Source organism: Cydia amplana, chromosome 17 (genome assembly GCF_948474715.1).
Source record: "Cydia amplana chromosome 17, ilCydAmpl1.1, whole genome shotgun sequence".
In the NCBI taxonomy this organism is placed as follows: Eukaryota; Metazoa; Arthropoda; class Insecta; order Lepidoptera; family Tortricidae; genus Cydia; species Cydia amplana.
In genome coordinates, this window is record NC_086085.1 from 3,265,319 (window position 1) to 3,290,002 (window position 24,684).

Sequence of the window (24,684 nt, forward strand, 5' to 3'; positions counted from 1 at the left end):
GTATTAAGTTTGAGTGGGATACATTTAGTTTTGTTAATAATTCCAACAGTGCTTCCCATAGAAAACTAAGCGCTGGAAGCTCCGGCCCGGCCCCGGCCCGGCCCCGGCCTGGTCTAGCGTGAATCGTCTTTAACCTGAACCCCTAGTGGAAATTTACAACATTATTTATTATTATTTATTATTTTTATTTTTATGCATTAAAGTTTTAAACTGTATTTAAGTATTACTTGGTATTACAGACATTTAGAACATCGTAAACAGAGCCGCGAAAATATTCCGCATCGAAAAATCCACACTGCGAGTGAAATCCGAATATATTTTCTATTAGATTCGACTCACGCTAGCCGATAGACATATTTCCGATTTATCGACAGATGCAGATTAGAATCCATGTTTCGCTGTTATAAAATATCAACGCGTGTCGTTTTGGAATTTTGTATTTTCACAGGCTTTTATTTACTTGCCCTGTAGTGTGGGTCAAATTTTGGAAGCTAAATTGGACCCTCTTCCCGATTTCCGGTTGAGCTGAAATTTTGCATATGTATGCAAAATTCAATATTATGATCGGATGAAAATGCAATATTATGATGACAATAGGTCTTTTTTACACAGATCGATCTAGTCCCTTAGTAAGGCTTGTGATATAGGTTAGTTAGACGACGACATATATATTGTGTGTCGTCGTCGTATATAGTTAATATTACTTTTATGTATATTTATACAAAGAAAACATCCATAACTCAGGAACAAATATTTGTAATGTAATATTTAAAACCTTCGCGTTTTGAACACATATTAACTCACATTTATAGACGGGTCTAACGCGAAATTTATTCAATTACCTTTATATACCGATGTTTCGACACAGGTTTCACTGGTCATGGTCGCGGCCAACTGATGTACCAGCAAAATGTCAAAACAGAGATTTGTGCAACTACCCGACGAAAAGTCTATGAAAAAGTTTGGGGTAGACATCACATTTTCAAACCACCCACTACACATAATGTTAATTATTGTCAATAGTCCGACACGCAACACTCACAATATCCACGCACACGTCCGAAGATAGATCCTTTGGCTTTAACTTCTGTAACTTGTGACATTTTATTAATAATGTTAATTTAATTTCTTATTTAAAATTTAATGATATTGTGGTTACATAGTTTTTAAGATGATTATAACTACATTTTAGAATGATTCACGGTTAGTTTCACTAGACATATCGACCGGCATATGAACCGTGATTACCTTTTGTATTATTTTCGAGCTCCCGATATTTCGACGCAGTGTCAAAGTAATACGTATTATGAGGCTAGACCGAGCGCGGTCTACTAATCCATATAATCCATATAATCTAGTCATTACGAGTATAACTAGTTTTACATAATTAAATAAGTGGATCTAATACATGAAGTAAATGATACAATTTCATTTTCAATAAGACAGCAAGACAGTAGAAAACGGAAGTTCAGTTTCTTTGCTCGTCTTCAAATTATACAACCATTATACAACTAGCAAAACTACTCAAGTTTCAAGACACGGCGGAGTATTGGCGAAACTTCAACTGAATGGCAACTAATAAGTTTTGACAGTTCATTTAAGTAAATGACAGCTTTGAGAGAGGTTCTGTTTCAGCTGAATTATTGAAATTCGCAATTAATTTCATCTCAAGTTTTTATGTGCCTTCTTATTTGTCTACGGAAATATCAAAATATCTTTGTTGGCCTTATGGTATTATAAATTAAAATATAATAGTAGTAGTTTATCTGCTACATAATGAAAGTCATAAAATACGTGTGTAGGTTTATGAGACGAGCTGAAAGCGTAGTTCATAAAAACATTACGGGGGTGTTTTAAGCTTAATTATGTACAGTTACCTACATACATTGCTTTATCTATAGGTACACATAAAATACGCTCTCTATGATGTGTTCAGGAACCGCATGTTACGACTGCCATTGCGGCATTTGATTACACACTCCATAAAACGTCGTCTCGACTGATACTAAAAATCAGTTGTTTTCCTTTATTTTTCAGAGAAGTTCGAAATTTAAACGACATTATTATATCGATAATGATGGTATTATCAAGCATTAATAACATTTTCATAGATAAGAAATTAGTGGTAACAAAATAGTTAATTTTTATGCTGGCCATAATTTGTAGTTTTTGAACGCATCATAGAGGTTTTATGATAATATCATAAAACCTGATGATCATATTATGTGTGTAGATAAGCTCGACTTAAAGTTTTTTATTGAATTATGTTTCTTTGTATACATATAAGTATGTATGTATATCGTCGCCTAGCCCCCATAGTACAAGCTTTGCTTAGTTTGTGGCTAAGTTGATCTGTGTAAGATGTCCCCTAATATTTATGTATAAATTGTAACATAAATACCTAGTATAAGAAATAACGTGGAAATAACCCTCTCTAACTACAATTTCCAACAGAAAATACAATTCTCATTTCCCTAGCGTTTAGAATATCAACCGACTGACAACAAAAGAGAGTCATGCGTTTTCCAAGTTGGGAGGAGACGGGGCCTGGGGCATATTTTCTATTGCAGCCAAGTTTGTCTGGGACGAGGGTGACCACGTTAAAGTTCGTAATACGTACTGTCTCGCTTATTTACTTAGGGTCTGAGCGGAAAGAGAAGAGTCGTGGAATGTATGGGGCCCAATACATTCCACGACTCTTCTCTTTCCGCACAGACTCTACCGTACACTTAAGTACTAACATATAATAATTAGTTTGTGCTGCGGCGAACCCGACGAAGCCTGCGTTGCGGATATAAAATTGTGGTCCCTGAATAAAATGTTTCAATCTTCATCTTCCTATGGTGCCGTCTCCTGCCGGAGGTTGTCTATCATCAGGCCTATTTTCATTTCATTTTTGACTTCAGGAATAGAATAAGAGGGAACATATACGGAGTTAACTTAGGTATTACCTAATAGGTAGCATATTGGCGCTTGGAGCTATAAAACCATGGGATATGCATTGCCCACTCGAAAACAAACCGTTTCAAATAAATAAAGAAAATATGAAAAACAAATACGTATAAAAAGTCCCTCATTATCAAATCTTCTAGTCACCCCACAGCTAAGCGCTAAGCGGATAAGCTATATAGCCAGCAGCCGCGAGTCCGGACAAGTTGTGACAGGCGCATCGAATAAACATGTTTTGGCGGAACTTGGGTCGATAGCACGCCAATCTTGCGTGCCTGAGCCTCATTCTGGTCTATGGTACCGTAAACGCTATAGTTTAACAAACAGGCAACATGATGCAAACATCTATGCATCTATCTCTTTTATTGGCTTCCTTTGTTGACTGATAGGTAGGAAGTCGTTAGGTAGGTAGAATATAATTATGTTTGTTTATGTAAGTGTATATTAGGTATTCAATATTTGCCTTTGTAATGTATTTGTCAATTGTCTTTACTGGATTGTTCGTTTTTCCTTGCACCCATTGACGTATAATATCTAAGGACGCGCTAATGGGGCACTAAACATCGTACTAGTTCAGCGGTGCTACCCACGAATTCCAGCCAATCGTGCAGTCTAACGCGACTAGTTTCGACCAATAGCGCGCGTAATGCGAACTCGTCAACCAATCGCGCTCGTGATGCGAACTCATCAACCAATCGCGTTGTAGCGATTTCACACCGCTGTACTGGCCCCTGTCATGCCTCATTATTATTGCCCGTAAAGTCAGTCCCTAGATATCTATGTCAATGCTTGCACCATCTTTTTAGTGTTTCTGTTTGGCCCTATGGTTGACTGGTAGAGAATGCCTTTTGGCATTAAGTCTGCCATTTGTACATAATTGTATATCTTTGTGCAATAAATAGGTAGATAAACAGCATCCGTGCCCACGAATTACACTATCACCGTGACAGGTCAGCTCATTAAGACCAAATTTAAAACTTAATCAATGCCAAAGGTCACAGATAAACTAAATCGTAAACATATTATGAGAAATGCAATCATGCAATGTGCATGCTGTTATGCGATAAGGTGTCAGATCGTGTATAAGCCCGTAGGTAGCTGGAATGGGTTTGGCAGAGTTGAGGTGGCAGAGGAAGGATGAAGACTGTGCTGCTCTTAGCGGCTCTTGTGGCCCTGGTCGCCGGGACGGGCAAATACGATGTGAAACTTAAATCTGGTAAGCTTCTTTCGAATATTGTATCCACAAAACACTGACAATCCAACCTCTAGGCTGAGCTTAGGCCAATTCTTTCATGAAACCGATGCTGCCAAAAATACGGGGGTGCGGGGGGACGAGGTGAGCGAATCCCGTGCCGTGATTGGTCCGTTCAAAGACACGGACCAATCACGGCACGGGATTGACTCGAAGATGGAGTAACGCTACCGTATGTGTGGCAGAGGGGGTAGCGCGACTATGCTATGTCTAGAGGTTGGATTGTCTGTGCCACAAAATTACATCATTCAAATATAACTACTGTCACTATGACTTTTAACGTATATATAGGTAGATATTTTTAATTATTTTAATTTAGGAGGCATTATTTCAGTTCCTAGCTTAAATTAGATTTAAGTACTTATAATATAAGTTCCATCGACTGTCTAAGTTATATTTTTTTCGTTAATTATTTTCACCAACTACTGTTTTGGTGCAACTACTACTAAGTAGGAAATTTGGGCTTTAGACATGCTTTCACATATTAAGTACATGCTTATAGTTTCTGAACGTACCAATGAAAATTTAATCATACTTATTTTATAAACAAAATATTTTTTATTGTTACAGTTGACGCCCATTACATCGAGCGCCAGGAAAAAATCTTCTCCCTTTTGGAGAGCATAGGACAGTACAGAAAGAACGCCGACTTCTGGAAGATTGGTCACGAATACGGATACGAGGGTAACATTGATAACTACACCGTAAGTTACTGCTGCAAATAAAACTCGATAGGTTTATTAACTTAAATAAATCTCATATATATACTAAAGAAAAAACCGGTCAAGTGCAAGTGGGACACGCGTTCCAAGGGTTCCGTACATTACCCAATTTTTAATAATGTATTTTTTTATGTGGAACGTGAATGAAATTTCTTTAAAACCCGCAGGGGTCGGATCAAAATCTAAAGAAGTAGTTAAGTCCGACTCACGCTTGACTGCACATTTTTAATAGGTTTTCCTGTATTGACAGGACCTATTGAGGAAAAGAACTATTTTGTGTATTTTTTTCAAAATTTTAGAGCCAGTAGTTTCGGAGATAAAGGGGGGGGGGGATTGGTCGGACGGACAGACAGACAGACAGACGCACGAGGGATCCTATAACGGTTCCGTTTTTTCCGTTTGAGGTACGGAACCCTTAAAAGTGCCTATACCCTCCAGTTTTCAAGTTCAAATCAAACCGGCGTCTCCACCCTTTGCAGTTAACACCATAAACTTCACGCCAACAATTTTTCGATTTATAATGCTATTTCAAAGGCTAGTCGCCTTTCAGGCCACCAAGCGCTAAAGGCAAGCTGTATACAGTCGAAGAATTTCATTTCCGACTCATTTTGTACCTTGTCACAGTGACAATAGTGAGAGGTTTCATATTGATTGCAACTAAATCATAGTCGTAAATTAAATTATTTGACTGTGCTATCTTACTTACGTGTTTTCACATTAAATAACGCAACTTACACAATATTCAATAAATTATTTAGATGGTGTTCCCTAGTTTATAGGATTAGCTGAACAAACCTTTTTATTTCAGGACAAGAAAGTGTTTGAAAAGTTCGTAGAGTATTACGATAGCGGTTTAATGCCCAAATACAAGGTCTTCTCCGTTTTCTACGACGAAATGAGAGAGGAGGGTTTGGTCCTCTTGAAGCTTTTCTATTACGCGAAAGACTTCGAGACCTTTTACAAGACCGCCGCCTTCGCCCGCGTGTATTTCAACGAAGACCAGTTCCTGTATGCCCTCTATACGGCCATTTACGTGCGCCCCGACACCTGCACTCTGGTTCTGCCTGCGCCTTACGAGATGTTCCCTCAGTACTTCGTCAACACTAAGACTATCCTGAAGGCATACCGTACCAAGATGCAGAACGGCGACTTCGACCCCGCCTATGGTGCCACCCACGGCATCTACCACGAGAACGGCAAATACGTGTTCTACTCCAACTACACCAGTCCCTGGTTGACTGGTAGCGCTGAGGACAAGCTTTCCTACTTCACTGAGGATATTGGCATGAACTCGTACTACTACCACTTCCAGACACTTTATCCGTACTGGTGGTCGAGCAAAAACGTCGAACTCTATGACGAATTCCGTGGAGACCTGTACTACTTCTCTTACCGACAGCTCATCGCTAAGTACTATCTCAACCGTCTAACCAGCGGACTTGGAGAGATCCCTGAATTTTCGTGGTACAAGCCCATCGAGACCGGTTACTATAGCCAGTTGTCCACCTACTACCCCTTCTTCTCGAGGAACGAATACTACCAAATCAACAAGCCCGAAAATGACCAATACATTTCGTACCTTGACTCTTACGAGAAGTCTTTCCTGTACTACTTGGAACAGGGCAACTTCAAGGCTGTGAGTATAACTTATAAAGTATATTTTTTTACTTAGTTACTTATATTTTAGAATATAAAACCAAATTTCTTTACAGTACAACCAAGAGATCGATCTGCGTGACGAAAAGGCCATCAACTTCGTTGCTAAGTACTGGTTCACCAACGTTGACTTGTACGAGAGAATGCCCAAGAACTATGAACGTTCCTACGAGATCATCGGTCTTCACCTCCTCGCCGGCACTCCCGAGCCCACTGACAAGTAAGTTGTTTTTATAAATTCCTAGTAGTAGAGAGATGGCTGTGCTTTTTGAAAGTAATTTGTGAAACTACTTTGTGTAATGTTGGAACTGGTCTTATAGTAGCTTCTTGTTGCAGATACACCATCTTCCCAAGCGCTTTGGAGCTGCCGCAGACCTCTCTGCGCGACCCCATGTTCTATCAGTTCTACGCTCGCATCCTGAACTACTTCCAACAATGGAAAGAGTACCTGGAACCGTACAGCTACAGCCAGCTTCACTTCGAAGGAGTCAAGATCAACGATGTTAAGACTGACAAACTTGTCACCTTCTTCGAGCCCTACGACTTTGATATCACCAACAACGTCTTCCACAGTGTTGAGGAGTTCAAGGCTAATGACCCTACACTCTACACCGTCCGTCAGCCCCGTCTTAACCACAAGCCTTTCACCGTCACCGTAGATGTCAAGTCTAACGTTGCTACCGACGCCGTCTTCAAGTTCTTCCTGGGTCCTAAATATGATAGCAATGGCTATCCTCTAAACATTGAAGACAACTGGATGAACTTCGTTGAGCTGGACTGGTTCCATCATAAGCTGACCCCTGGACAGAACAAGATCGAGCGCCGTTCCCGTGACTTCGCCCTGTGCAAGGAAGACTCCGTCCCCGCGGTTGAACTCTTAAAGCTGTTCAAGCAAGGAAAGGTCCCTGTTGATATGTCTGAGAAGTTCTTCTACCAGCCCCAGAGGATGATGCTGCCTAAGGGTACCAAGGGTGGCTTCCCCTTCCAGCTGTACGTCGTCGTCTACCCCTACACTCCTCTGCCTAAGGAGATGGAAGAGTACAAGGCTCTCTTCCCCGACATGAAGCCCATGTCTTATCCGTTCGACCGCCCCGTGTACGAGACTTACTTCAAGCAGCCCAACATCTACTACGAGGATGTGCTCATCTACCACGAGGGAGAACAGTACGCCAACTTCTACAACGTTAAAGAGTACTACCCTAACTACAAGAACCAAGTGCCTAAACACTAAAAGGAGAGAGAAAAATCGTCCAGTGTGTTATTATTCCAACGAAATTACTATTAAATAGACATGAAAGTGAGTGAATAAACTGCTTTATGTGCCCTACAGGGTGTCATGTTGTACACAATTATATGTAATATGCTTAGATACAATGTGATATGCAATAAAAGTTAGAAGTATGAGTACAAATAAGTACTTAATTAATTATATGCTTGTTTATTCTTACGACATTATGCATGTATGAAATTGAAGAAATGTGATTGTTTCTCGAAGTGTCGTCATAAAAAAGTGAAATTTAAGAAAATAACATAAGGTTTTTTTTATCAAACCTTTTCCTAGCGAGAACTTTTCGAGATACACATAAATATATGTTGTTTTATTGAATTTCTTCTATTTCAGCGTATCACTTAATACATTTAAGAAAAAAAAAACAATTTTTAGGGTTCGGAACGGAACCCTTATTCCTTTATCTCCGAAACTACTGGGTCTAAAACTTTGAAAAAAATACACAAAATAGTTCTCGACCTATATATGACAGGGAAACCTATTAGAAATGTGCAGTCAAACGTGAGTCGGAATTAATTATTAGTTTTTGTTCCAAACCCTACGGGTTTTTTAAAGACATTTCACTCGTCACGTTTCACATGAAAAATACATTGTTAAAAATTGTATTATGTACGAAACCCTTGGAACGCGAGTCCGACTCGCACTTGGCCGATTTTTAGTGTTCCGTACACTTACTACTTACTGACTGTGTTACGTACTTTGTTCACGGAACACTTTGGGATCACTTCGGTCTTGGAAATCGGTTAATTAAATCTGTTCTTCTCAGAGACGGTTTGATGTAGATAGCTAAAATTTAGAACAGTTATATAGCAATTTCCACTACTAACATTATTAATAAGTCAATACCATTTACTTTTATTATACAACATTTATTTAGTGCTCTATCTACAACAACAATTTACGAGAATTACGAGTATATAGTACAATTAAAGGTGACAGTCCATTTCCAACCGCAGCTGCACTACTGTTCATTTTACTATGGAAATTGACAGTAACAGCAACGCGTTCAGTACCAATAGTGCAGCTGCGGTCAGAAATGGAATGTTACCATTACTCAACTCAACCAAACAATTGAAACCTATGACATGTCAATGTCATGTCGAACACTGATAGTCCGAGACAGGTACCTACGAGGCCAATCGAATTCGATTTTTTCGAAGAATTAATTCCCAGCAAGCTAGAAATTGTTTTAATGCCTTAATTTCACAGATGATGCATTTCTGTTGCTGCTGTAACAATAAATTTAAAAACAAAATAATATGAATATTTAAATGGGGCTCACATAAAACAAACGTGATTTTTTTGCCGTTTTTGGCGTTATGGTACGGAACCCTTCGTGTGCGAGTGCACTTGGCCGGTTTTTATTCAACTAATTAAAACACATAATTTCCTAAAAATACGTAGGTACGCGTATGTTCATCCAGAAAACATATCAACCATTATATTTAAAAGTAACAGTCTGTGTAATAACTTTAATTAAGACATAATATTTACAAAAGGAAAAGAAAAATCAATAAATATATGAGAAATTAAAATAAAAACTGATTGCCGTGAAATACTTATAACATTTGGTTTCCTTCTCTGGATTGTATCATTTACTTATTATTCTACTCTATTCTCCTATCTAACAATTTAGAGCTTTTTTATATGTTTTCCTCATTTCAGCCTACATCATTATACTCCGTTTACTCACACATGTAATAATTTCTAGTACTAAAATAAGTGTTTGACATAAAGCTACGAAATAGTAATTCATGACAGGAAAACTTTTATAGAAATATTAGTTTTTCTATAGTTTCATCAAAATAAAACAAATATGTAAGTAAATTATAAATGTATAATTATCTACTTTTATATATAATTTTATACTTATATATTTCATTGGACTAATAAGTCTAATAACACACTTTAGACGGTCCTTCTCTCTCCTTTTAGTGTTTAGGCACTTGGTTCTTGTAGTTAGGGTAGTACTCCTTAACGTTGTAGAAGTTGGCGTACTCTTCTCCCTCGTGGTAGATGAGCACATCCTTGTAGTAGATGTTGGGCTGCTTGAAGTAAGTCTCGGACACGGGGCGGTCGAACGGATAAGACATGGGCTTCATGTCAGGGAAGTAAGTCTTGTACTCTTCCATCTCCTTAGGCAGAGGAGTGTAGGGGTAGACGACGACGTACAGTTGGAAGGGGAAGCCACCCTTGGTACCCTTAGGCAGCATCATTCTCTGGGGCAGGTAGAAGAACTTCTCAGACATATCAACTGGGACCTTTCCTTGCTTGAACAGCTTGAAGAGTTCAACCACAGGGACGGAGTCCTCCTTGTACAGGGCGAAGTCGCGGGACAGTCGTTCGATCTTGTTCTGTCCAGGGGTCAGCTTGTGAACAAACCAGTCCAGCTCGACGAAGTTCATCCAGTTGTCTTCAATGTTAAGAGGATAGCCATTGCTGTCGTATTTGGGACCCAGGAAGACCTTGAACACGGCGTCGGTAGCGACGTCAGACTTGACATCGATAGTAACGGTGAAGGGCTTGTGGTTAAGACGAGGTTGACGAACAGAGAAGACGACGTAAGTATTTCCGTCGTAAGGTTTGTTAGCCTTGAACTCCTCAACGCTGTGGAAGATGTCGTTGGTGATGTCAAAGTCATAGGACTCGAAGAAGGTGACAAGCTTGTCAGTCTTAACATCGTTGATCTTGACTCCTTCGAAGTGAAGCTGGCTGTGGCTCCAGGGTTCCAGGTACTCTTTCCACTGTAGGAAGTAGTTCAGGATGCGAGCGTAGAACTGGTAGAACATGGGATCGCGCAGAGAAGTCTGATACAGCTCCAAAGCGCTCGGGAAAATGGTGTACCTACGTAACAAAATATAAGTTATATTAAACCACTTCCAACATTTCACAAAGTATTCCCACAAATTATTTAAACATTAAAACATTTAATTTATTACTTGAAATAAATATGATTGACAGCTATCTTTCTTCTTGATAAGAATTAAATTAGGAATAAATCTTACTTGTCAGTGGGCTCGGGAGTCACGGCGAGGAGATGAAGACCGATAATTTCGTAGAAACGTTCATAGTTCTTGGGAATTTTCTCGTACAAGTCAACGTTGGTGAACCAGTACTTGGAAACGAAGTTGATGGCCTTTTCGTCACGCAGATCGATCTCTTGGTTGTACTGTAAAAGAATTTCATTTCATATAAAATATTAATAAATAGGTGTGTTAACATAATGTACAACATACGGAGTTATACTCACAGCCTTGAAATAGCCCTGCTCCAAGTAGTACAGGAAGGACTTCTCGTAGGAGTCAAGGTACGAAATGTATTGGTCATTGTCGGGCTTGTTGATTTGGTAGTATGCGTTCCTCGAGAAGAAGGGGTAGTAGGTGGACAACTGGCAGTAGTAACCGGTCTCGATGGGCTTGTACCACGAGAATTCAGGGATCTCTCCCAGTCCGCTGGTGAGACGGTTGAGATAGTACTTGGCAATGAGCTGTTGGTACTCGAAGAAGAACAGATCTCCGCGGAATTTGTCATAGTGTTCGTCGTTCTTTTTCCACCAGAACGGGTTAAGCGTCTGGAAGTAGTAGTAGAACGAGTTCATGCCAATGTCCTCAGTGAAGTAGGAAAGCCTGTCCTCAGCGCTTCCGGTCAACCAGGGGCTGGTGTAGTTGGAGTAGAAGACGTATTTTCCGTTCTCGTGGTAGATGCCGTGGGTGGCACCATAGGCGGGGTCGAAGTCGCCGTTCTGCATCTTAGTACGGTAGGCCTTCAGGAAAGTCTTGGTGTTGACGAAGTACTGAGGGTACATCTCGTACGGAGCAGGCAGAACCAGAGTGTTGGTGTCGGGGCGTTGGTAGATGGCGGTGTAAAGGGCAAATAAGAACTGGCCATCGTAAACCATGTAAACTTCCACCGAAAATTGGTTTGAACGAGATCTAGCAAGTAGTTTTTTTTAATACGTCATAAATCGCCTAAATACGGAACCCTTCATGGGCGAGGCCGACTCGCACTTGGCCGCTTTTTTTTAGTAGACCATAGCAAATATAAAAAAAATCGAGTAAGTTAGTGTTTGACAAAACGCTAAATACGACATAGTATTTCATGACGGGAAAACTTTTATATAATTATTCGTTTTTCTGTAGTTTCATCAAAATTAAACAAATACGAAAGTAAATTTAATATTTATTTCTAATTTTATATAATTGTATATATACAATTCGTTAGACTTATAAGTCTAATAACACACTTTAGACGGTCCTTCTCTCTCCTTTTAGTGTTTAGGCACTTGGTTCTTGTAGTTAGGGTAGTACTCCTTAACGTTGTAGAAGTTGGCGTACTCTTCTCCCTCGTGGTAGATGAGCACATCCTCGTAGTAGATGTTGGGCTGCTTGAAGTAGGTCTCGGACACGGGGCGGTCGAACGGATAAGACATGGGCTTCATGTCGGGGAAGTAAGTCTTGTACTCTTCCATCTCCTTAGGCAGAGGAGTGTAGGGGTAGACGACGACGTACAGTTGGAAGGGGAAGCCACCCTTGGTACCCTTAGGCAGCATCATTCTCTGGGGCTGGTAGAAGAACTTCTCAGACATATCAACTGGGACCTTTCCTTGCTTGAACAGCTTGAAGAGTTCAACCACAGGGACGGAGTCCTCCTTGTACAGGGCGAAGTCGCGGGACAGTCGTTCGATCTTGTTCTGTCCAGGAGTCAGCTTGTGAACAAACCAGTCCAGCTCGACGAAGTTCATCCAGTTGTCTTCAATGTTAAGAGGATAGCCATTGCTGTCGTATTTGGGACCCAGGAAGACCTTGAACACGGCGTCGGTAGCGACGTCAGACTTGACATCGATAGTAACGGTGAAGGGCTTGTGGTTAAGACGAGGTTGACGAACAGAGAAGACGACGTAAGTATTTCCGTCGTAAGGTTTGTTAGCCTTGAACTCCTCAACGCTGTGGAAGATGTCGTTGGTGATGTCAAAGTCATAGGACTCGAAGAAGGTGACAAGCTTGTCAGTCTTAACATCGTTGATCTTGACTCCTTCGAAGTGAAGCTGGCTGTGGCTCCAGGGTTCCAGGTACTCTTTCCACTGTAGGAAGTAGTTCAGGATGCGAGCGTAGAACTGGTAGAACATGGGATCGCGCAGGGAAGTCTGATACAGCTCCAAAGCGCTCGGGAAAATGGTGTACCTACGTAACAAAATATAAGTTATATTAAACCACTTCCAACATTTCACAAAGTATTCCCACAAATTATTTAAACATTAAAACATTTAATTTATTACTTGAAATAAATATGATTGACAGCTATCTTTCTTCTTGATAAGAATTAAATTAGGAATAAATCTTACTTGTCAGTGGGCTCGGGAGTCACGGCGAGGAGATGAAGACCGATAATTTCGTAGAAACGTTCATAGTTCTTGGGAATTTTCTCGTACAAGTCAACGTTGGTGAACCAGTACTTGGCAACGAAGTTGATGGCCTTTTCGTCACGCAGATCGATCTCTTGGTTGTACTGTAAAATAATTTCATTTCATATAAAATATGAATAAATAGATGTGTTAACATATTGTACAAATACATGAGGAGTTATACTCACAGCCTTGAAATAGCCCTGCTCCAAGTAGTACAGGAAGGACTTCTCGTAGGAGTCAAGGTACGAAATGTATTGGTCATTGTCGGGCTTGTTGATTTGGTAGTATGCGTTCCTCGAGAAGAAGGGGTAGTAGGTGGACAACTGGCAGTAGTAACCGGTCTCGATGGGCTTGTACCACGAGAATTCAGGGATCTCTCCAAGTCCGCTGGTGAGACGGTTGAGATAGTACTTAGCAATGAGCTGTTGGTACTCGAAGAAGAACAGATCTCCGCGGAATTTATCATAGTGTTCGTCGTTCTTTTTCCACCAGAACGGGTTAAGCGTCTGGAAGTAGTAGTAGAACGAGTTCATGCCAATGTCCTCAGTGAAGTAGGAAAGCCTGTCCTCAGCGCTTCCGGTCAACCAGGGGCTGGTGTAGTTGGAGTAAAAGACGTTTTTTCCGTTCTCGTGGTAGATGCCGTGGGTGGCACCATAGGCGGGGTCGAAGTCGCCGTTCTGCATCTTAGTACGGTAGGCCTTCAGGAAAGTCTTGGTGTTGACGAAGTACTGAGGGTACATCTCGTACGGAGCAGGCAGAACCAGAGTGTTGGTGTCGGGGCGCTGGTAGATGGCGGTGTAAAGGGCAAATAAGAACTGGCCATCGTTGAAGTGCACGCGGGCGAAGGCGGCGGTCTTGTAGAAGATCTCGAAATCCTTGGCGTAGTAGAAGAGCTTGAAGAGAACGATGACCTCCTCCCTCATTTCATCGTAGAAGACAGAGAAGGTCTTATATTTGGGCATGAAGCCATTCTTGTAGTATATCAAAAACTCTTCTACGGCCTTCTTGTTCTGAAATAAAATGTTTGTTTTACTAACTAACCAAGTCAAATCCTGAACTTTAATTACATATCACAAGGAACTAGAACTTGGCACCCATATAGATCTCAATTCTTTTTCCGGCGAAGCCAACAACGACGCATACCTACCTATTCTTAATACGGAACTTGGGTCTCATTTCACATTTATGTTTTTGATTTGATTATTATACTCGAGACGGGTCGAGTTGCGAGATGGGTGCTGCCGTGTACGGGTTGCCTAGATGGTGTTAGCCGCCTCAGCAAATGGAGGACATAGAGGACTCTCTATTTAATAAGATACTCGTATTTTTTACAAATTATAATCCTATTAGAGAAAAGTTTGGGAAATGCCCACTTGACAAGTTGGTCGATATATAAGTCTAATGAAACTAACCGGGAATCATTCAAAACTGTTAAGTTGCTTCCAATCGATTTTTTTTCTTACGTATAAAAGCTACATAATATAATATAATTATGTACACACTACATATTTGTAGCAGTAACTTACGGTGTAGTTGTCAATGTTAGCCTCGACATCGTATTTGTAGCCAACCTTCCAGTAGCCAGCGGCCTTCCTGTACTGTCCTATGTTCTGCAAAAGAGAGTAGATTTTGTTCTGGCGGTCGAGGTATTCAGCGTCAACTATAACAATAAAAATATAATATTTATGATTTGTATAATTTAATTTACATAAGTACCTACTACCGCTGAGCGACTATAAAAGATGACTCACGTTAGACCTCGCAGACCGAGTCGTGTCCGGGCCGGAGCTTCCGGCGCTTACTTTTCTACGACAGATGACAGGTGATCATCGTGATGCTTTCCATAGAAAACGAAGCTCCGGAAGCTCGGGCCCGGACACGGCCCGGTCAAACGTGAGTCATCCTTTACGTGAGTCATATGTAAAGTAAGACATGCATTAAAGAACACCTCTTTGTACAATAGTTTGGTGCAATACTTAAATCTTTTGCATCAATCACTGGATCGCTAGCCCAGTGCTATTCCAAATGAACTACCAAGACCCAAGACAGCAAATCTGACTGTAGTAGCAAATGTGACCACGGATGTAACGTCAGGCCAAATAATAAACGTAACTGTACGCGATTAAGTCCCGTCCCGTTTTAATCACTACATAATATAAAACAAAGTCACTTCCCGCTGTCTGTCTGTCCATATGTATGCTTAAATCTTAAAAACTACGCAACGGATTTTGATGCGGTTTTTTTTGATATACATATAGAGTGGTTCAATAGGAAGGTTTCTGTATAATTTGTTAACCCGTGCAAAGCCGGGGCGGGTTGCTAGTTAAATATAATGTAGTTAATATACCTACATCATAATGCGTCAATAATGTAATATATCCAGAGAAGAAAATTGGGAATTTGGGACTACATTTGTATGGAGATACCGTCATACAATTTCGTCCCTTTTCGTCTGGCTTACCAGGTTTAAGTTTCACATCGTATTTGTGCGGTACGGTCCCGGCGACCGCCAGGGCCACGAGAGCCGCTAAGATCAGGACAGTCTTCATCTTACCCCTCCTACCACAATTCTGCCAACCTACCCGAGGCACAGGTTTATATAGCTGGTCGCACACCTTATCGCATAGGAACGTGCACGTTGCATATCTCATGTATGTTTTCGATTTCATTTATCTGAGACCTGATTATGTTTCGAATTTTGTCTTAATGAGCTGACCTGTCGCGGTGATAGTGAAATCACGGCCCGTTGTTTGTTTAATATCATATGGAACTTTACAAGCCTCAAAAAGCACAGCTGGGTCAATCACATATTATAGTATGCTGAAATCATTCGCGTCTTTCCTGTAGACATCGAAAAGTTAAGGGTCGGTAAGGTACATATAACATTTGATATATTTCCTTCTCTGAACTGTATAATTTACTATTTATTCTACTCTAGTCTCCTATGTAACAATTTAGAGCATTTCTTATATGTTTTACTTTTTTGTAGTGAAATTTTTAACCTACATATTTATATTCTCCGTTTACTGACACATGTAGCAGGTAGCGTAGTTTTTTTTAGTAGACCATAGCAAATATAAAAAAAATCTAGTAAGTTAGTGTTTGACAAAACGCTAAATACGACATAGTATTTCATGACGGGAAAACTTTTATATAATTATTCGTTTTTCTGTAGTTTCATCAAAATTAAACAAATACGAAAGTAAATTTAATATTTATTTCTAATTTTATATAATTGTATATATACAATTCGTTAGACTTATAAGTCTAATAACACACTTTAGACGGTCCTTCTCTCTCCTTTTAGTGTTTAGGCACTTGGTTCTTGTAGTTAGGGTAGTACTCCTTAACGTTGTAGAAGTTGGCGTACTCTTCTCCCTCGTGGTAGATGAGCACATCCTCGTAGTAGATGTTGGGCTGCTTGAAGTAGGTCTCGGACACGGGGCGGTCGAACGGATAAGACATGGGCTTCATGTCGGGGAAGTAAGTCTTGTACTCTTCCATCTCCTTAGGCAGAGGAGTGTAGGGGTAGACGACGACGTACAGCTGGAAGGGGAAGCCACCCTTGGTACCCTTAGGCAGCATCATTCTCTGGGGCTGGTAGAAGAACTTCTCAGACATATCGAGTGGGACCTTTCCTTGCTTGAACAGCTTGAAGAGTTCAACCGCGGGGACGGAGTCCTCTTTGTACAGCGAGAAGTCGGTGGAGAGGCGCTCGATCTTGTTCTGTCCAACGGTCAGCTTGTGAACAAACCAGTCCAACTCGACGAAGTTCATCCAATTGTCTTCAATGTTAAGAGGATAGCCATTGCTGTCGTATTTGGGACCCAAGAAGAACTTGAACACGGCGTCAGTAGCGACGTTAGACTTGACATCGACAGTAACGGTGAAAGGCTCGTGGTTAAGGCGAGGTTGACGAACAGAGAAGACGTCGTAAGTATTTCCGTCGTAAGGTTTGTTAGCCTTGAACTCCTCAACGCTGTGGAAGATGTCATTGGTGATGTCAAAGTCGTAGGACTCGAAGAAGGTGACAAGCTTGTCAGTCTTAACATCGTTGATCTTGACTCCTTCGAAGTGAAGCTGGCTGTGGCTCCAGGGTTCCAGGTACTCTTTCCACTGTAGGAAGTAGTTCAGGATGCGAGCGTAGAACTGGTAGAACATGGGATCGCGCAGAGAAGTCTGATACAGCTCCAAAGCGCTCGGGAAAATGGTGTACCTACGTAACAAAATATAAGTTATATTAAACCACCTCCAACATTTCACAAATTATTCCCACAGATTATTTAAACATTCAAACATTTAATTTATTACTTGAAATAAATATGATTGACAGCTATCTTTCTACTTGATAAGAACGAAATGAGGAATAAATAAAAACAACTTACTTGTCAGTGGGCTCGGGAGTGCCGGCGAGGAGATGAAGACCGATGATCTCGTAGAAACGTTCATAGTTCTTGGGAATTTTCTCGTACAAGTCAACGTTGGTGAACCAGTACTTGGCAACGAAGTTGATGGCCTTTTCATCACGCAGATCGATCTCTTGGTTGTACTGTAAAAGAATTTAATTTCATATAAAATATGAATACATAGGTGTGTTAACATATTGTTCAATATACATGAGGAGTTATACTCACAGCCTTGAAATAGCCCTGCTCCAAGTAGTAGAGGAAGGACTTCTCGTAGGAGTCAAGGTACGAAATGTATTGGTCATTGTCGGGCTTGTTGATTTGGTAGTATTCGTTCCTCGAGAAGAAGGGGTAGTAGGTGGACAACTGGCAGTAGTAACCGGTCTCGATGGGCTTGTACCACGAGAATTCAGGGATCTCTCCCAGTCCGCTGGTGAGACGGTTGAGATAGTACTTGGCAATGAGCTGTTGGTACTCGAAGAAGAACAGATCTCCGCGGAATTTGTCATAGTTTTCGTCGTTCTTTTTCCACCAGAACGGGTTAAGCGTTTGGAAGTAGTAGTAGAACGAGTTCATGCCAATGTCTTCAGTGAAGTAGGAAAGCCTGTCCTCAGCGCTGCCGGTCAACCAGGGGCTGGTGTAGTTGGAGTAGAAGACGTATTTTCCGTTCTCGTGGGTGATGCCGTGGGTGGCAGCATAGGCGGGGTCGAAGTCGCCGTTCTGCATCTTAGTACGGTAGGCCTTCAGGAGAGTCTTGGTGTTGACGAAGTACTGAGGGTACATCTCGTACGGAGCAGATATAACGAGAGTGTTGGTGTCAGGGCGCTGGTAGATGGCGGTGATTAGGGCGTAGAGGAACTGGCCATTGTTGAAGTGCACGCGGGCGAAGGCGGCGGTCTTGTAGAAGGTATCGAAATCCTTGGCGTAGTAGAAAAGCTTGAAGAGAGCGATGGCCTCCTCCCTCATTTCATCGTAGAAGATTGAGAAGGTCTTGTATTTGGGCATGAAGCCATTTTTGTAGTACAGCAAAAACTCTTCAACGGCCTTCTTGTCCTGAAATTTAAAATTTGTATGAGCGAGGTCCAAGTACTTAAAGTACCTGTAGTAACCTATTGTTAAAAATAAGCCTGACCTTCCCAAGATTATATGTTTATAATTATACTCGAAAAATCAAGACGAGTGCTGCCAGATTATGGTGTATGGTGTAACTTTGGTAAATGTCCACTTGACAAGTTGCTTCCACTCCATTTTGTTTCTTACTAACAAAAGCTACATAATACAGGGTGTCCCAAGAAGTAGTGATATACTGAAGCTGGGAGGTAGAGGACCTAGAGGGCTATCTGAATCACCCCCATGTATGTTCCGCGATTTTTCGTATTTTCGGAGTTATGATTTTTTTTTTAATTTTTCACCTATCGCCGAGTACGATGAGATTTTTATTTATGGTGACGTGAATTATTGCGGTATATGCTTGATTTTTTTTGTGTGCTACGCTGATAGATAGGCCAATTCAGTATGGTAACATTTACTAACGTTAGATCTTTGAATGGGATTAAAAAAAAAATTAATGCCAAGTAAGATAAAATTACCCAGTATGTTCACAACTTCAAGGGCGCTTAGAAAAATAAAACATACTGGGTAATTTTATCGTTCTTGGCATTAATTTTTTTTTTTTAATTCCATTCAGAGATCTAACGATAGTAAATGTTACCATACTGAATTTGCCTATCTATCAGCTTAGCATACAAAAAAAAATCAAGCATCTACCGCAATAGTTCACGTCACCATAAATAAAAATCTCATCGTACTCGGCGATAGGTGAAAAATTAAAAAAAATCATAACTCCGAAAATACGAAAAATCGCGGAACATACATGGGGGTGATTCAGATAGCCCTCTAGGTCCTCTACCTCCCAGCTTCAGTATATCACTACTTCTTGGGACACCCTGTATATATACATGCTAAGTTGTACATATGCTTTCTCCCAGTTGGTACTATACTTTGAGCCTACGAGTCGGACTGTACCACGTTCTATTTGCAGCAGTAACTTACGGTGTAGTTGTCAATGTTAGCCTCGACATCGTATTCGTAGCCAATCTTCCAGTAGCCAGCGTCCTTCCTGTACTGTCCTATGTTCTCCAAAAGAGAGTAGATTTTGTCCTCGCGGTCGAGGTATTCAGCGTCAACTATAACAATAAATAGTATTTTATGCAACCGTTGTTTAAGAGGTCAAAAAAGGCGAGTGGCGTGAGTAACAATTTGAGGCCAAGCCGAAAATTGATAATAAAGACGCCACGAGTATTTTTTGACTCAGTTAAACAACGTTACATACAATACTTTTTCTACGGCCAAGCACTTTGAAATAAAATTGAAAATTTAACAAATCTTTTTAATTCAAGAAGTAGCAAAAAATGGGAGGGTACGGGCGGGAAAGGAATGAATGAATGAATGAAATTACAAAAGACACGTCTATGGTTCACTTATTTGTCAGAGATGACATTTAAAATAAGGTTGGCAACACTATATTTCCAAGTGTTACTTTTTAAGTGGTCATTACACGAAGTATCGTAAAATCGCCAAAAAGAAACTGCGTGTATGCACAAATTCTTTTTTGGGGAATAGACTAAAGACTTGTCTTGACAACTATAAGGTAGGGTTTTAAAGGTGTGTGCACAACCCTTTAAATGACAAATAAAAGTACGGGAGTGTAGAAAAAATATATTACATATTTATAAAATTTGTATAATTCACTACCGCTGAGCGACTAAGGTACTACGTACTGGTGCTCGACGCGGTCCCAGTACATGTCATCTTAAAACTTAAGTAATTGTTAATAGAGGTGACAGCAGGGTGTCATCTATTGGGCATCAGCATGTCGAGCACTAGTACGTTTACCTTACAAATATGTAAAGTAAGACACAAAGAGTGCAATCTTAAATCAAGAACTATTCTGCCAGTATTATACATATAACGTACAGGGAAGTACAGGGAAAAAACTGAATATTATTTTTTTTTTTTAATAAATAAATAATAAAGATAAATTTGTACGGAACCCTTGGAGGGCGAATCCGACTCGCACTTGGCCGGTTTTAGTAAGGAGCGGAAAACAAATTCGACATACCTTCCTCCTTACTCTTACAATAATTAAAAAAAAGCGGCCAGTTGCGAGTCGGACTCGCCCATGAAGGGTTCCGTATTTAGGCGATTTATGACGTATAAAAAAAAACTACTTACTAGATCTCGTTCAAACCAATTTTCGGTGGAAGTTTACATGGTAATGTACATCATATATTTTTTTTAGTTTTATCATTCTCTTATTTTAGAAGTTACAGGGGGGGGGGACACACATTTTACCACTTTGGAAGTGTCTCTCGCGCAAACTATTCAGTTTAGAAAAAAATTATATTAGAAACCTCAATATCATTTTTGAAGACCTATCCATAGATACCCCACACGTATGGGTTTTATGAAAAAAAAATTTTTGAGTTTCAGTTCGAAGTATGGGGAACCCCAAAAGTTTATTGTTTTTTTTTTCTATTTTTGTGTGAAAATCTTAATACGGTTCACAGAATACATCTACTTACCAAGTTTCAACAGTATAGTTCTTATAGTTTCGGAGAAAAGTGGCTGTGACATACGGATGGACAGACAGACGGACAGACGGACAGACGGACAGACAGACAGACATGACGAATCTATAAGGGTTCCGTTTTTGCCATTTGGCTACGGAACCCTAAAAATCACTACATAGTATAAAACGAAGTCTCGCTTCCCGCTGTCTGTCTGTCTGTCTGTCTATATGCTTAGATCTTTAAAACTACGCAACGGATTTTGATGCGTTTTATTTTAATAGATAGAGTGATTCAAGAGGAAGGTTTATGTATACTTTGTTAATCCGTGCGAAGCCGGGGCGGGTCGCTAGTCTACAGTAAATCATGAAGAGAGAATGGTTGTAGTTAGCATCAAAATGCGTAAAAATATTATTCAAATAATGTAATAAATGCACTATATCCAAAGAATCAAGTTGGGACTACGTTTGTATTAGGGAATGCAAATCGCTTATTTTTTGTATGGAAATAACCGCGGTTTCGGTTAATAACCGATTATTTCCATACAAAAAATAACCGAAAATAACCGATTGGAATGCAAATAGTTTGTATGGAGAAACGCGGTCATGTAGCTTCTTCCCGTTTCGTCTTAAAGAATAAATTACTTACCAGGTTTAAGTTTCACATCGTATTTCTGAGGTACGGTCCCAGCGACCGCCAGGGCCACGAGAGCCGCTAAGATCAGGACAGTCTTCATCTTTACCCTTCCACCTCAACTCTGCCGAACCTTTTCCAAGTAAAGACTTATATAGCAGGTCTCACACCTTATCACATAGCAACGTGTACATTGGAATTCTCATACTATGTTTTCGATTTCATTTATCTCCGACCTTTGACATTGATTACGATTCGAAATTGTGTCTTAATGAGCTGACCTGTCACGGTGATAGTGAAATCATGGCGTGTTGTTTGTTAAATATTTTATGAAAATTCACAAGCCTCATTTAGCAAAGAATGTCTAGAATTTACGAGATTGCCTGTCAAATATCAAAAGCGCGACGAAAATCGGAATGATGTCAAAGCTTCGAGCAACACCGGCCTCCGTTCCAACGCATCGGACTAAACCAATTAAACAGAAATCATCAAAATCTACATAACATTAAATAATAAATGGCATACCAAGCTTAAGCTTCACATCGTATTCGTGCGGTACGGTCCCAGAGACCGCCAGGGTCACAAAAGCCGCTAAGATTAGGAAGGTTTAAGCATCGTATTCGTGTGGTACGGTCCCGGAGACCGCCAGGGCCACAAAAGGCGCTAAAATTAGGACAGTCTTCCTCTTTCCCTGCCACGCCACCTCAAGTCTGGCGAACCTACTCCAGGTTTGCTTAAAATATTGTTTTTAGGGTTCCGTAGCCAAATGGCAAAAAACGGAACCCTTATAGATTCGTAATGTCTATCTGTCTGTCCGTCCGTCTGTCCGTCTGTCTGTCCGTCCGTATGTCACAGCCACTTTTTTCCGAAACTATAAGAACTATGCTGTTGAAACTTGGTAAGTAGATGTATTCTGTGAACCGCATTAAGATTTTCACACAAAAATAGAAAAAAAAACAATAAATTTTGGGGGTTCCCCATACTGTGAAATGAAACACAAAAATTTTTTTTTTTTATCAAACCCATACGTGTGGGGTATCTATGGATAGGTCTTCAAAAAAGATATTGAGGTTTCTAATATCATTTTTTTCTAAACTGAATAGTTTGCGCGAGATACACTTCCAAAGTGGTAAAATGTGTGTCCCCCCCCCCTGTAACTTCTAAAATAAGAGAATGATAAAACTAAAAATAATATATGATGTACATTACCATGCAAACTTCCACCAAAAATTGGTTTGAACGAGATCTAGTACGTAGTTTTTTTTTAATCCCCTGAATACGGAACCCTTCATGGGCGAGTCCGACTCGCACTTGGCCGCTTTTTTCTTTTAATTTTTTATAGTATGTGTAACGTTTCATAAGGGCACTTTATTCATTTTATTTTATTTTATTTTATTTTATTTTATTTTATTTTATTTTATTTTATTTTATTTTATTTTATTTTATTTTATTTTATTTTATTTTATTGAATTTTTTTTTATTGAATTTTTTTTATTAATTTTTTTATTTTATTTTATTTTATTTTATTTTATTTTATTTTATTTTATTTTATTTTATTTTATTTTATTTTATTTTATTTTATTTTATTTTATTTTATTTTATTTTATTTTATTTTATTTTATTTTATTTTATTTTATTTTATTTTATTTTATTTTATTTTATTTTATTTTATTTTATTTTATTTTATTTTATTTTATTTTATTTTATTTTATTTTATTTTATTTTATTTTATTTTATTGTATTTTATTTATTTTTTTTTTATTTTTTTTTATTTTATTTTATTTTGTACATGGAAAACCAACAGCGCTATATATACTTGGTCAACCAGATCTTGACAGTAGAAAAAGGCGGCAAATTTAAAAAATGTAGGCGCGAAGGCGCGCCTTTTTTTACTGACAAGATTTGGTTGACCAGCTATATATATCCAGATATTACAATCGACTCGCAAAGCCTTACTTTTAGAAATATAATTAATTATAAAAAGTTTTTGCCCAACATAGTTAAACATACAAGTTCCCAAAGCATAAGAACTGATGATCCTTAGCTCACTAAGTGAATTGTAAATAATAAATGACAATGTATGACTATTACTGAATAAATGATATGATATGATATGATATGATCTATAAATAACTGATCACACACCTGATTGACCTTCTCGCATAATAAGATGCATCACAATGCATTTCATATTTCAACATACTAGTGTGCGTAAGTTTATGATTTCGTTCATCTGAGGCCTTTGACATTGATTCAGTGAAGAACGCTTATTTTTAGGCTTACAGACTCGAGCCCTCAAGACTCGTAAGTCTTGAAGACTCGACTATATTTGAGAATTGTATTTATTTATTTTACTGAGAGATGAGGAAATAATCATTCATTTACAAATAAGATATATACGAGTACAGTGTTTTACTAAAAGAAATTAAAAACTAGCTTAAATGTAAAACAGGCCCTTGAGGCATAGTACCAAGGATGCTGGCGACATTTCCTCGCTGTATCGCAACGCTGATACGTTGTGCGAAGCAGCCGCCAGCTCTTCGGTCACCAGTTACGTCAACCAGACGCTTCGCGACCTCTGCGAACAACTTATGCGCGCTGGGACTCCATGGACCTAGAGTTTCAACTCCAAATGGTACAAAATGGTACTCTCTACCGAGGCTCTTATTTATTTATTTATTTTACGCGTATGGATGGAAGAAATCGTCTTTGGCGCCTTTGAGGCGTTAAGCCTCGAGAGTCTTAAGGGTTCGAGTCTTTAAGCCTCAAAATGAGCGTTATTCACAACACTACATTGATTACTTT

The 24,684-nt window shown here is 39.5% G+C and overlaps 4 protein-coding genes across 4 annotated transcripts; 1 reads left to right on the forward strand and 3 right to left on the reverse strand.

The window, feature by feature from the left end:
• Positions 1–4,086: 4,086 nt before the first annotated feature.
• Positions 4,087–7,813, forward strand: LOC134655635 (arylphorin subunit alpha-like). Its single transcript, XM_063511071.1, has 5 exons — positions 4,087–4,165; positions 4,772–4,905; positions 5,732–6,559; positions 6,636–6,799; positions 6,916–7,813. Exons 1-5 carry the CDS (start codon positions 4,087–4,089, stop codon positions 7,808–7,810), a joined length of 2,100 nt encoding a protein of 699 aa, XP_063367141.1. The 3' UTR covers positions 7,811–7,813.
• A 1,982-nt stretch (positions 7,814–9,795) lies between these two features.
• LOC134656041 (arylphorin subunit alpha-like) lies at positions 9,796–11,765 on the reverse strand. The gene is made up of 3 exons (XM_063511557.1): positions 11,118–11,765; positions 10,873–11,036; positions 9,796–10,711 (listed from the first exon to the last, which is right to left on the reverse strand). The coding sequence occupies exons 1-3, from the start codon at positions 11,763–11,765 to the stop codon at positions 9,799–9,801; spliced, it is 1,725 nt and encodes a 574-aa protein (XP_063367627.1). The 3' UTR covers positions 9,796–9,798.
• A 366-nt stretch (positions 11,766–12,131) lies between these two features.
• LOC134655776 (arylphorin subunit alpha-like) lies at positions 12,132–15,840 on the reverse strand. The gene is made up of 5 exons (XM_063511238.1): positions 15,733–15,840; positions 14,798–14,931; positions 13,457–14,281; positions 13,209–13,372; positions 12,132–13,047 (listed from the first exon to the last, which is right to left on the reverse strand). The coding sequence occupies exons 1-5, from the start codon at positions 15,818–15,820 to the stop codon at positions 12,135–12,137; spliced, it is 2,124 nt and encodes a 707-aa protein (XP_063367308.1). The 5' UTR covers positions 15,821–15,840; the 3' UTR covers positions 12,132–12,134.
• A 731-nt stretch (positions 15,841–16,571) lies between these two features.
• On the reverse strand, positions 16,572–22,008 carry LOC134655780 (arylphorin subunit alpha-like). The gene is made up of 5 exons (XM_063511242.1): positions 21,895–22,008; positions 19,730–19,863; positions 17,906–18,730; positions 17,657–17,820; positions 16,572–17,487 (listed from the first exon to the last, which is right to left on the reverse strand). The coding sequence occupies exons 1-5, from the start codon at positions 21,980–21,982 to the stop codon at positions 16,575–16,577; spliced, it is 2,124 nt and encodes a 707-aa protein (XP_063367312.1). The 5' UTR covers positions 21,983–22,008; the 3' UTR covers positions 16,572–16,574.
• Between the last annotated feature and the right edge of the window lie 2,676 nt (positions 22,009–24,684).